Genomic DNA, 13,747 nt, shown 5'->3' with positions numbered 1-13,747 from the left:
GAGCTAGGAGCCTGACATGGGGCTCCATTCCATGACTCTTAGATCATAACCTGAGCCGAAATCAAGAGTCTGATGTTCAACTGACTCTGTCACCCGGGTGCCCCAGACTACTTCTTTTGTAGGGGAGCAGGAGTTCGTGTCCCTTAAAGGGTCCTTCTAGCTGGACTACAAATCAAAGTGACGCGAGACAGATTAACTGGAAAAAGTCAAATTTAATAGCATATGTCTGGGTAATGCACACAGTCGTGAAAATTCCAATGACAGGCAAAATGAAGTGTATGTGTCATTCTGAACTAAGGAGAAGGGGATGGCGGTCTGGGACTCCAGAGGAAAGGAATGCACTTTCCAAGGCAGTGAGAAGAGTGATATCACGTAATTAGATGGTTGCCCTGCCATACAGATGGGTTATCTCAGTGAGTAAGCCTTATTTGGTGAAAGACCCCCAAAGTGGATTCTTCTGTGTAGTTAATGGAGGGGCAGAAGTTTCTCTTGAGCCCTCAGGGTCTCGACTGCCTTCAGCTCAGAATAATCTGCATGCCCGAGTGGCCAGCCCAGGGTGGCCTACCCTCAGCCTGGGAGTTTCACATGTTAAAAGTTGAGCTGAGGGGCGCCTGGGTGGCTCAGATCAAACTCTTGATCTCAGTTCAGGTCTTGATCTCAGGGTCCTGAGTTCAAGCTGTGTGTTGAGCTGGTAGGTTGCTTTATCTCAGTGAACCAGTGTCTTAGTCCTGATAACAGCAGGTCAGTTTGGACAAACTCATTTCAGGTAGTGGTGATACAGGGGGATTCTTAAAGTTAGACCTATGATAGCCAGGCTGCTGGGAACTCCGTAAGCAAGGTGCCAGGCTGACATTTCTAAGGGAGTTTTATTGGCTCCATAAAGTTGTTAGTTCCCTAAAGCTGTCTCGTCACATCTGAGGCTATTCATGTCTCTCTCAAATACGGCATTCCAGTCATGTGGTGATACAACCAATGTTTCCAGTGGCATCCTGTCATTAGGAGAACACATTCATACTGAACTTATGCCAAAAAATAGATTGTCATGCGCATATAAGAAGACTCACTAAGAGTGTGAATTCTGGAGGGCTCCAATAGGGTTTAGAAAAGAAATGTTTCAATTTGTCCCCAAAAAAGTGTTTTTTTTATCAAATTGCAGTAAGTCAACCTTAGAGCAAAAAATTTTTTTTTAAATCTGGGAAACATTTTTAAAAAGTCAGCAATGTTAAACAAAAAGTCATAAAGTGTAATTATCTTCCTCAACTTACTCAGTTCCGCATTACTAATTCTTGAATCCAGTTCTTCTACTAGTTTTAGAATTTTTATCTAGTTCAGTTTTATAACCTGAAGGCTTCCAGATGCCGCTACTCAGTTTTTTTTCCATGAGTCTCATTGAAGATGCAGCACATTTGTGGAAATTTCTATAGAGGCATCTGAGTAAAAGTATAACTGTCTATAAATGATGATAAACTTTAAAATGGCCATGATTGAAGTCTGACTAGAGTTCATGACAATGCAATTGACAAAGGAAATTTAGTTATTTTTGTGACATACACTTCAGGATAATAACATACCAGGACATCAGATTTCTAGGATTCTCATATAATTTTTAGAACACTTAATTTTAATAACATATCTACATAAGTATAATGGGAATATCATTTATTTGACAATGCTTCACGTGTAATTTAACATACCAAATAAGCCTAATTACCTTACTTTCTCAAAAAGAAATCTTTGAAATGTTCTGCAAGCCCTTGGGAACACCTCAGATTGTGGTCAAAAGATTTTACTTTAGAAATTGATTTTGGGGGCCGCCTGGGTTAAGCATCTGCCTTCCGCTCAGGTCATGATCCCAGAGTCCTGGGATCCAGTCCCGTGTTAGGCTCCCTGTTCAGTGGAGATCCTGCTTTTCCCTCTCCCTTGGCTGCTCCCCCTGCTTGTGTGTGTGCTTTCTCTCTGTCTCTCTCAAATAAATAAAGTCTTTTTTAAAAAATTGATTTTGGGATGTATGTCAGAAATATCAAAAGGTTTGAGCATTTGATTAAATAGAATGATGTCATTATGAAACAATATTTAATTATCCATTTAACCACAATGACAGTATAAGATTTCAAAGGCAAATAGAGGTTACAAAGTTCTGAGCAAAATTTAACTCTTTTCATTTTAAGACTCAGGTTTCATAAGCAATCAAAGAGCTGATAAACATAGGAAATTATTTTGGCAAATAGAATAATTATTTCTTATGCAGATAACTTAAAAGGTAAAGAAGAACTTTTGTTTACATTTTCTTAGGGAGAACAGACCAGTAGTCCAAGTTCAAGACAAGTAGTTCAAGTTTGTAGTTTTAACAAAGAAAAGGCCAAAAATGTTGTACTGGGGTACTTTTGATATTAAAACTCATTTACTTATTTAAATTTATCCTCATCTCAGCCAGTGGCAACCACACATAGTTCCTTTCCAAAGATTGTTTCTCCATAAATCTTCTACAAGGTTCTGTTTTAATGTTTTTTTTTTTAAGATTTTATTTATTTATTCATGAGAGACACAGAGACATAGGCAGAGGGGAAAGCAGGCTCCATACAGGAAGCCTGATGCGGGACCCGATCCTGGGTCTCCAGGATCACACCCCGGGCTGCAGGCGACGCTAAACCGCTGCGCCACCGGGGCTGCCCTACAAGGTTCTTTTTTACATTCAGATTTTGTCCTAAATTTTCCCTGTTTAAATAACCAGCCCCACTTGAGACAAAATTATTTTCTTTTTCCCCAACAATAGGTATTTTCATTCCTCATACTTTTTCTTATTCAAAAGCACATCTCATTTTCCTCACCTATCAACTTGTTTCCCTTGTTTCCAGCGGTCTTAATTACATTTGTTAGAATTCTTAATGCTTAGAAACCTTAATTTCTAGTGGAAACTAAGTAGTAAGCAATTGTGAACTGTCACACCAGAATTCTTTAGATTGGCAGATTTATATTTTATATGAATGTGGTCCCCCCCCCCCATTTACTTTCAGTAAAACATAAAGTATGATTATGTTTCCTTATTTTATCTTACTGGAAATGATCTAGATAATCAATGAACTCATCATTTAACTTAGCAAGACTTTAAAATTTTAGGTTATGAAAGATTTTGGAAGGTATTTAAAAGTTTACCTACAAACCGTTTTATTTTATTTACCTCTGTTTAATTTACTTGTTCTTAACAGTTTTGCCCAGACTATCCATAAAACTTGATGAGGCATCAGACAAAATCAGCCGTTACTCTGGTTTTTTGCTCTGGCAGATTTTGCAACAGAGATATCATGAACTTACTTGACTTTTAGTAAACACAAGCAGAATAAACGTTTTATGTTTAATGCTGATAACTCTAAATACGCGTCTGCTTTAATTAAACCAACAATCTTAAATTAGTTTTAATACTGAAAATTGTCCCAGATCACTTGAACTTGAAAAACATTTGGGTTAGTTTCTGAGTTTTAGAATGGCCTGGCCTTACAAGTGCTTGCCTTCAACTAAAGCTCTTTTACAAATTAATTTTAGTAGTATCATCCAGAGGTAGAGAAAATATCTCACATTTACAATATACATGGACACACCAAATAATACACAGACAAGATACAAACAAAACCTTAATTTTGTTTCTATTAGGTGCAGAACAATTTTGTTCCAGTATTCCGATCTTTATAATATGTACAAGCCTTGTGAGAGGAATAGGTGAACCTTGGAGATGGTGAGCATTAACCTGTTTCTAGAGTTGCAGTTTTTGGGTTTTAGGGGTTTGTAAAAGAAAGACAGGTGTTCCTAATTCCCCAAAGGCCTGGATTACAGCCTGAATATCAAAGGATTGGTCCATGTTCTTATTTTTTTAACATTTTATTTATGTATTTGACAGAGAAAGAGAGCACAAGCAGGGGGAGCAGAGGGAGAGGGAGAAACAGACTCCCCACTGAGCAAGGAGCCTGATGGTCCCAGGACTCTGGGATCATGACTTGAGCCAAAGGCAGACATTTCACCCACTGGGCAACCCAGGTGCCACTGGCCCATATTTTTAACTAAATTTGCTTCTTTGTATCAGGGAGAATTTTAACTAAAATGGGAACCAAGAGATTTATGACTTTGTAAAATATGTATAAAGCATTTTAACAAAGCCTTTTTTTTTCTGGGTACAAAATTAACCCTTGGCTTTAGTCTCTGAACATTGGCCTTTTGCAGATCACTTGACTAAGGGCCTAGGGGAAATTTTGGTCATCTATTTGCTTAGTGAAGCCAAAGTTATGAATATAGTCAATCTAATTACTCTCTAAATGGGGGTAGGGTAAAAGGATTTTATAGTTTAAAAGATCTGCACTGTCCAGAGAATGTGAATTCTTTGGCAGGTGGGTAGTCTAGGATACAGCTGCAGGAATGCCCAAAGTGGGCAGAGCCTGATCCCAGAGCCCTGGAGAGTAGGAGCTGTGCCAGCCTTATTGCCAGTCTCAGTTGCTTTTGTTAGATTTATATTCTGGCTTTCAGCTTTTACATGAGCATCCCAGCTACTTAAAACCTAGAGATTAGGCCAGAATGATCTCTGTAAATCTTGCGGGGAGAGGGAAGTTAAAACAGGCAGGTGAGTCTGGATTTTAAGGGGAATTTACTTTGGATGTGGACATTGGTTTTTAACCTTAAGGCTAATTTCTGTTCTTTTGTCTTGTCAAGGGAGTCCCTGAGGCTAGCCATTACACTAATAAGACAATTGAGAACTCTTTTTTCTTTGCTTTGCTTTGCTTTTTTAAATAACCAATTTAAAGGAACCATTATCTGGCCATTGGTGAGTAGGATCTATTGATAGCAATTCAAACCAATAAGCCTTTTAGTGCCTTAACCAAAGATGAAAGAGGCTTCCAGAAAAGGGCATAGATGACACAGACCCCATGATTCAAAAGTTTACTCCCAAAATTAGGCTAAGAAAGCAAAGGGCACAGGCCGTAAGGATGGTGCAGTGAAAATGCTGTCTCTAGTTTTGATAGCAAGAGAATGTGAGATGCCTCCGTCACAGGCTTACTAATCTGTAACACCAGGCAGGTGCTTCTGGGATGTAACTTTCTAGCACTGATCAAGCAATGAAGGTTGAGATGACAAAAGTTCCTATGGACTGAAACCTCTCATGATAGACACCCCCTGAGAGCTGGCATAGCTGGATGGAGAGCCTCAGATCCTCATCTGTTCAGCCGACCACCAAGGATGGTGGTGGAGACCAAAGAGCTTATTCTCATTAGTCATAAGCCGAGCTCTTAGGACAGAGAACACGATGAGAGGGAAAGTCTAACAGCTTTCTGTAAGCCTTGGGCCTCCTGGAGCCATACTAGTATCTAAGAGGGATGTGCTATGGGATTGGGGACTGTGTATTGTTTTAGAGTGGAGTGTACTTCATTGTACGGTTTACTTGATTTTGGCAAGTGATCTAGGGTCAATCTACCCTGTTCTGTGACCAACTTATCCTATCACGACGGTCTTCTTGGGGTAGAGAATGCTCTAGCAGCTTTTAAGCACTTGACCCGGAGCCACCAATTTTGTGGCTTTGGCTTCCAAGATGTCCCTTAGCAACAAGGATAACAAACAATGTAAAAGACACAAAGGAGAATGAAGACCATCTCTGGGAAGAAATGGGTCAGTAACCAAATTTAACCAAGGAGTCACTAAGCCCAAGGAACTAGTTACACAAACATTTTCTCCTAATGTAAATGTAGAAAGTAAGAAAAGGCCTCTCACCAGTCTCGCTCCATCGACTCTGAAGGTAGAGATTCTGGGAGACTGACATGGTAAGAAATCTCTCCTTCTGTGGCTGCTTGTCAGACGTTCCAGGATCTCTCAGCTGCAGTACTGTCCGGGCAAGTAGTGGCCAGTGAGTTACAGGATCCTGCCAACTACGCCAACTGTCCGCAAGCAAGAATTCCTGTCCCTTTCTAGGGACATTCCTGTCCTTCTAGCCAGACTAAGAATCAAATTAACATGAGACAGATTAAGAGGAGAAAATCCCAAATTTAACAGCATACATACAGGGAATCCACACAGACATGGAAATTTCAAAGATGGGCAAAGTGAGGCATATATGTAGCTGGGTGGTGGGTCTCCCCATCCACCGCTGACAAATCCACAGGCAGAGAAAGGAGCAGTGGTAAAACAAATGAATTCATTTCATTGAGACCCCCACTGGGAAATAGCACACTAGCATCTCAGATGGTCTCCACAGAGTGCTGGAGGTACTTCCCAGTTTATATGAGGAAAATGCGGGGCAATACGTGCAGGTGGGTACACCTCTTGGGCTCAGGTGTGTGGGGTCTCCCTGGCTCAGGGCAGACCTGATTGCTTCAGGGGGTAGTTTTCGTGCTCATCACAGATACTTTGCTCACAGGGTCTTTTGCCTGAATTTAGAGAGAAGCTGGACAGAAGAACTGAATCAGAAAGTTGGAGGTCAAAATGCAGGTGGATGAAGTCCTCCTTCAAATATGTCCTTCTGAACGAAGGAGAAGGGGGCAGCGTCCGGGATTTGACAGGAAAGGAATGCACTTCTCAGGGCAGTGAGAAGATATCTTGTAATTAGATGGTTGCCCTGCTGTACAGATGCGTCACTCAGATAAAATTTATCTCAGCGAGCGAGCCTTATTCTGGGAAAGACCCCAGCGTGGATTCTTTGTGTACCTTAGAGAAGGGCAGAAGTTTCCTCTGAGCTGCAGGGTCTCGATTGCCTTCAGTTTAGAATAATCCAAATACTAACATGGTCCACCTTAGAGCAACAAACCCAAAACGTGATAATCAATCCATGTCGTCTGGGAAAGAGTTTCTTAGTATGTGTGGCTGACTGGGACCTCAGCCCTGCCATATGTTAACAGCTTTCGTAATGACACAGGTGAAGCCATGGAAAGCGTATCTAACGAGCTTTCTGATGACTCTCGACAGGGAAGGATGAGCCGTGGTTGGGTATAGTTAGATGATGGCTTCAGAATCCAGAAAACTTAGTAGGTTGGAGCATGACTAAATCTAACAAGATAAAATTTTACAGGGATAATTTAATATTCGCTGTTTGATGCAATGTAACAACTGCACAAGCACAGATCAGGATTTAATTGAAATCATAGATTTTTTTTAAAAAGATTTTATTTATTCATGAGAGACAGAGAGAGAGAGAGGCAGAGGCACAGGCAGAGGGAGATGCAGGCTCCATGCAGGGAGCCCGATGTTGGACTCCATCCCACAACTCCAGGATCACTCCCTGAGCTAAAGGCAGATGCTCAACCGCTGAGCCATGCAGACGTCCCTGAAATCATATATTAATAGAAACCGAAAAGCACTTAAGTCATAATCATTTAGAGTAAGGACAAATACATCTGCATGTATTAAGGGCATAATAATGCTCTCAGTCTATTAAAGGAAGTCCTTTTTCTTCTTATGATCTTGATGGTTATGTAAAAGCAAGATCTAGGAGGCATTAACTATATGATTTCACAAAAAGTCAAATGAGCGTGCTTAAGTAAAATAAGCTCGATGTTTGAGGGGCACCTGGGTGGCTCAGTCAGTGAAGCACTGCCTTCTGGTCAGGTCATGACCCCAGGGCCCTGGGCTTCCCTGCTCATGAGGGAGCCTGCTCCTTCCTCTCCCTCTGCCCCTCCCCACTGCTCACGTCTCAAGTGAATAAGAAAATCTTTTTTAAAAAACACAAGCTTAGCATTTAAAAAGGTGAACTAGTCATATAGAAATACCACTTACATGCACAACATCGGTTCTCAAGGACCATGTTAATAAAGGATCTGTCTGTACTTTGAAATTTTTTAAATTTTAGTTTCTATTTGAGTGTCTCTGTTTTTAAAATGAGAGAGCTACACTACCGAAGATTTAGAGCTTTTCCCAACAGTTAATTGTGATTTATGCAAACCAGAGAAGCAGATGCTTAAGAATGGGGACTTGTCTCCTGCATCCTGATCCCCACATGAACTTTTTTGCTTGGTTGGTTGGTTGGTTTTTTGTTTGTTTGTTTGTTTGTTTTTGTTTTTTTGGGGTTTTTTTGTTTGTTTTTTACATTTTGAACTAAGAGAATTAAACATTCTCTTGTTTGTTTTTTACATTTTGAACTAAGAGAATTAAACATTCTCTTGTTCATTTTAGGTTCTAGTGTTTTCTTTTTGCAAAATAGGAAATGCAGTCGTGTACTTATTATATCCAGTGTTTGTCTTTATTTAGAATGTCTTAATAAATCTTTGGTTTGGGATTATTGGATTGTATCGACTTGAACTGTCTTCGTTGTGCAACAGGATCTGAACTCACATTAGCTTAGGCACCTGTGGAAATGAGATGTTGGCTCTTGTGTCTGACAGCAGGAGACATAGCCTCAGGCTTGTCCTTCAAGTGATCACCTCAGAACATTCTTTCTCTTTGCCATTACACTCCACCAAAGATGGACTTTCTCCTACCTCAGCTGGTTAGCCTTTGACAGCATTTTCAGAGAAAAAGACCCATGCTTGCCAGAATCTGTATCAATTTCTGGGAAAGAGTTCTCCTTATCCCTATTTGGTTTATATGCTTACCAATGGCATGGAGTCAAGCAGGAAGTTTCCAGAAGGAAGGGACATGGAGCAGACAACATAACAGATGTTTACAACATAGCCAGAAAGTATGAATACTTTTATACCTCTCTCTCTTCTCTCAAAAGGAAATAATGTGTTAAGGATGATGGATTATGCACATACCAGGTGTGTGGTGGCACATTTCGCATTCCGGTGCCTGGAACATCTGGAGCTTTGGATCCGCTAACGTTTATTTTTATTTGCAGCTAGGTAATGGAACTGATGTTTAAGATTGCAGTCTACTATCCCCTCACCTTCATCTGTAATACTTTTTGGTATTGCCATTGGAGAAACTAATTGTTGTTGACAGTATGTGTTCGACATACAGTATCACATCATCTGCCCAGGAACCAAGTAGAGGTTTAGCTTCTGAAAATACTTGAGTCATTTCTTAGAGTGTAGCCAACACTGGGGAAAGCAGTCAGAAAATGGACCTCTTCTCGAAGGCCACCTGAAGCATAGTGGGACTGATGGGCAGTCGGGGTGGGGGCCAGCATCTTGGAATCCTGTTGGTGGAGGAGAGGAGCAGTCAGATGGAAGCCAGATACAAGGATGGGAACGGGAAAAGCAGGTGAAGGGAGGCAGTGCCCCGAAGGTTTACATTCTAGGGGCCTCTAGGCTACCTAAGCTTGGGAAAAGTAACTGCTCAACTTTGTTTTCTGTTGACACATTTATGCTCATTTGGGGATGTGCTTTTTTCATTCTTTTCATTCTCTAAAATTTCTCTCAATTCTAATTTTTAAGAAGCATCTCTGGGTTTTGTTTTGTTTTGTTTTTTAAGGCTTAAATCAGTGTTTACATAAACCTACAGTGTTTATATACATTTTTCCATGGCTTAAAGTTCCATAATATTTAAATGTGTAAGGGAGTTTCCAGTATTAGTTTTTGACTTGTTTCATCAAGTTGGACATTTGGTACACAAGAATAGTCTTTGGTATTCTGTAGTGGGGATTAGCTAGATTTAGCCGCATTAAAAAAAAAAAAAATGTTAAGCAGGATCCTTAAGGAACAAGAACCAAACAGCAGGTTGCTCATCCGGCTCATTTGTGTATCCCAGGAGGCCCACAGCCCTGGGGCCTGTGCTTGGCCCAGGGACCCTCCTCATGCATTTATCTGTATCTGCCCTTGTTGCATGAGAAATTGAGATTGGGGTGATGCGATTTTTTTAAAAAAATACCCCACAACGTGACCAACAGAATTCTAACTGCTTTTGCAGCAGTATGAGAAAGAGCCATCAACACAGTCTTGTCCCATGTAATGACTCCGTTCAGACTTCTTAGCGCCTGCAACCTGCTCCCTATACCCCCTGCCCAGCCTCTCAGGATGGAAGTCCAGGAGCTGATGCCAGTTTTGTGACTAACCATTTGTTTCTTTCTAACATTTTGTTATGAAAAAAATCTCAAATATGTAAAAATAGAAAAATCAAAATCATTTTCTATTGAACACCATCCACCTATCATCTAGATTCTGTAAATAACATATTACTCTACCTACTTTGTTGCATATTCATCCCCCAGTCCATTTTATTTCTTCTGATGTATGTCAAAATAGTATTTGGAGGGTTTTTTTTTTTTTAACCTTTACCAGTAGATGTGAATACTTTATCCTTGTTCTGAGTATTTCAGGCATCATTAAGCAAGTGTGGGGGAGCACACTGGCAAGCAGAAGGGCCTAGCGCAGTTCTGACCATATGGTGGGTGTTCAGCAAGTATCTTGTTAAATGAGTGCAGTTCTGTTAGTCCTATTTGACTAGCTCTGTACATATACTTGAACTTGCCATTTAGGACAGTTACTTTTAAAGTAACTCATCGGTTTCCTAGGTACATGTTATCTCCAGTATATGAGATGGACCTTCTTTTATGAGATGGTCCATGAAAGACGATAATTTAGAATTTGAAATGGATTAAAATATATTAAATACTATAAAAAAATATATATCTATTGTTTACAACAGTGATCATCTTGGAATAAATGCATAGCGGTATTCCTAGAATCCATGTTTCTGGGTTGACACCTTTAGGAACCTCTTGAGGAAGAGGCTGAAGGAGCAGCCCCACCTCCCGTCAGCTAGAACAGCTTAAGTCTGTTTGCCATGAAATTAAGATTTTGTTGCAGGAAAGGTTTGAAAATCCCAGCTGTTAGGTTACCTGACCAGTATACGCAACCCTGTGAAGGCTTCCGTATAGGGTGACATATTCTAGGAGAAGAATGTAAGTATATCTCGCTACCCAGATCTTAAGTTCTGAGTTTAGTTGGCTAGGGGTACCACATTATTAAAATTCATCCCAGTGGCTCTAGATAAAGAATAGCGAGAGTTTTCACTGCCAGGGAATAATTTGAGCATGTATGCATCTTAAATGAGTGTACACATGTGTGTCTGTATGTCCCTTCAGTCCCTGAGATTGAGTGTGCCCAGAATGAATGATATCTCCATTTCCACTTCTTACTTCCTTAAAGAAAGGGTATTGGGGTACTTAGGTGATGCAGTAGGTAGGATGTCTGACTCTTGGTTTGGGTTCAGGTAGTGAGCTCAGAGTTTGAGACTGGGCCCTGTATTGGGCTGCATACTCAGTGCGGAGTCTGTGTGAGATTCTCTCTCCCTCTGCCCCTGGCCCCATCACTTGCTCCTGTATGTACTCATGCACGTTCTCTCTCTTTTTCTCAAATAAATAAATCTTTAAAAAAAAAAAAAAAAGGTACACTTCGCCCCCTGGATGATAAGGGTGTGTTTTGAGAACATTTTGGGGGCTGGTCCCTGAAAGCAGTGTAGGCAGCTATGAGAAACCTTCCCTGTTTCCAAAACAGAGCAGGGGCCCTCACCATTAGTATCCTCTTCCTCACAATAGGGCTGATGAATCATTTTGGTAATATGTCTTCCTTTATTTCAAAAAACCACAGCCATAGTCATGAGTGTTTGTTCATACCAGCATGTTTACAAAGTGTATGATAAAGATTGTTTGGTTTTTTACTGTGAAGTTTACATTTGTAACTTCCTCTGTTGCTATTCTCAACAGGCTCGGGTTATGTATGATTTTGCTGCTGAGCCTGGAAATAATGAACTGACGGTTAATGAAGGAGAAATCATCACAATTACAAATCCGGTAAGAGAATGAGTAAGTTTTTAAATCTGATTTGCTCTTAAGGACTTATATTTTCAATTTTATTTTTTTTATTAAGTTGATCATTCAAACCCACAGGAATTTCTTCCCTGTTGTTTATGAAGTATTGATGGTGAAGTAAGACTCTATTTTATAAACATTGAATAAAAGTTCAGTCCCCTAAAGGTAGTTGTATGGGGTTCCATCAGGCAGAAATGGAAAGAGATGTCCCATACAGATCCCAGACAGAGCACAAGTGTAGAGATTTGGAAGTATGGTTTCCTGGAAGTCACAGCTGTGGCTGATTAACGGCCTATGAGCCAGGTGTTTGGCTGAGTACTACACATGTATTTTTGATGTGTTTTCTCCATGAACTCTATGAGCTAGGGAGGTTTTTTTTTTTTTTAAGATTTTATTTATTTATTTATTCATGAGAGACACACAGAGAGAGTCAGAGACACAGGCAGAGGGAGAAGCAGGCTCCCTGCAGGGAGCCCAATGTGGGACTCAATCCTGGAACTCCAGGATCACGCCCTGAGCTGAAGGCAGAAGCTCAACCTCTGAGCCACCCAGGTGTCCCGAGCTAGGGACTTTTAATCTGTGTTTTACCGATGAAGGTAAGACGTAGAAGATAAGCAACTTGACCGGGATCATTCTGTTTGTAAGCAAAGATCCAAAACCACATCTGTTGGATCTCTGAGCCTCTGCTTTTTCTCTCTTCTGGGAACTCTACATGTAAACAAAGGTCCCAGGGGTCCAGGGCACATATATACCAGTAGCAGACAGGCTCAGAAAATTGACTTTTTGAGCCAAATCAGACAGGACCCATGGGCCAGGCTGTAGACTTTGGACTTCATTTGTAAGTAGTGGGTTCATTTAAGGGTTTTATTTTTGATGTTGTTGTTAGGCAAATGAAGTGGTGAGATGTGCATTTCCAGGAAATTAATCTAGCATAGGTGTATTGAGTGAACTGGTGTGGCTGGAACCTGGGAATGTAGCTTAGGTAATAGCAATAGGAATTGAAAAGAAAGCTCTCCACAGGAGGCTTTGCCAAGTCAGACCCAGAGGACTTGGTGCCAGATTAGATACTGTTGGAGAAAGAAGAGATAAGGATCCCTGCGACGTTTGACCTTTGACTTGAGAGAATGGTGGATTTATTAAAGTATGTGAGTCAGGAAGAAAAACTTCTTTGGAAAGATTAAGTGAGTTTATTGTTAGATATGTTGAGCTTGAAGAACAGTAAATAATTAACCCTTTCCGGTAGCTTTGCATCAGTTTAAAATGGAAATGTTGAGCTGGAGGTGAGAGCTGGAGATAGGTCATCTCTCTGGATACCTCCAAGACTAGCATGTGAGGAAGGTTGCCAGGACAGCTGGAGATGTGCTGGGAAGGGAAGGAGGAGATGCAGGCGTTCCCCTAGGTCAGAGGGACAGAGGGCTGGGGGAGCACAGAGACCCAGGAATGACCAAGAGGATAGAGGTTTCTTGATGTTATAGTATTTTCAAAACCTGTTTTATATGTTTTAGATACAAAAAAAAGAATTACTGGGTAGGAAAAATATATGTAGTTTTAGATAATATGCCAAGTGTATATAAGTACTTAGGTTCTATTTTTAATCATAGGAGAGATTAAAGATTCTTTATCTGATTTTTTTTAATGAAGAAATAATTTTCATTTCTTGGTAAAACAGTATTTTAAGTTGCTGTCATGGTCAAAAATGGACAGAGTTGTGGTTTAAAGTGATTTTTAAAAAAGAATGTGTTATTGGGCACCTGGGTGGCACAGACAGTTAAGCATCTGACTCTTGGTTTCAGCTCAGGTCATGATCTCAGGGTCATGGGATGAAACCCCATTTGGGCTCGGCACTGTATGAGATTCTCTCTTCCTCTCCCTCTGCTCCTCTTGCATGTGTGCTAAATAAATAAAGTTTTCAAAGAAAAAAGTGTTACCTACACTCAGATATTAACTAATTGAGAAATGATTTATGAACTTAAGACAACTCTTCAGGTAAAAAAGTAGGACTTTGTGGAGATAATAGATTGAAAAGTAGAA

General features: G+C 40.4%; 1 protein-coding gene across 3 annotated transcripts in view; it reads left to right on the top strand.

Annotated features, from left to right (window-relative positions):
- SNX9 (sorting nexin 9) overlaps window positions 1-13,747 on the top strand; it is a 114,504-nt gene that overhangs the window by 37,819 nt on the left and 62,938 nt on the right. For all 3 annotated transcript variants that reach the window (XM_072767143.1, XM_072767140.1, XM_072767146.1), the window contains exon 2: window positions 11,612-11,698. In XM_072767143.1, the coding sequence (XP_072623244.1) occupies window positions 11,612-11,698 (87 nt within the window). The remainder of the gene's footprint in view (window positions 1-11,611; window positions 11,699-13,747) is intronic.

Source organism: Vulpes vulpes, chromosome 1 (assembly GCF_048418805.1).
Source record: "Vulpes vulpes isolate BD-2025 chromosome 1, VulVul3, whole genome shotgun sequence".
NCBI classification, from domain to species: Eukaryota; Metazoa; Chordata; class Mammalia; order Carnivora; family Canidae; genus Vulpes; species Vulpes vulpes.
Note: the sequence above shows the minus strand (reverse complement) of the source record. Positions and strands in the feature narration are given on the sequence as shown.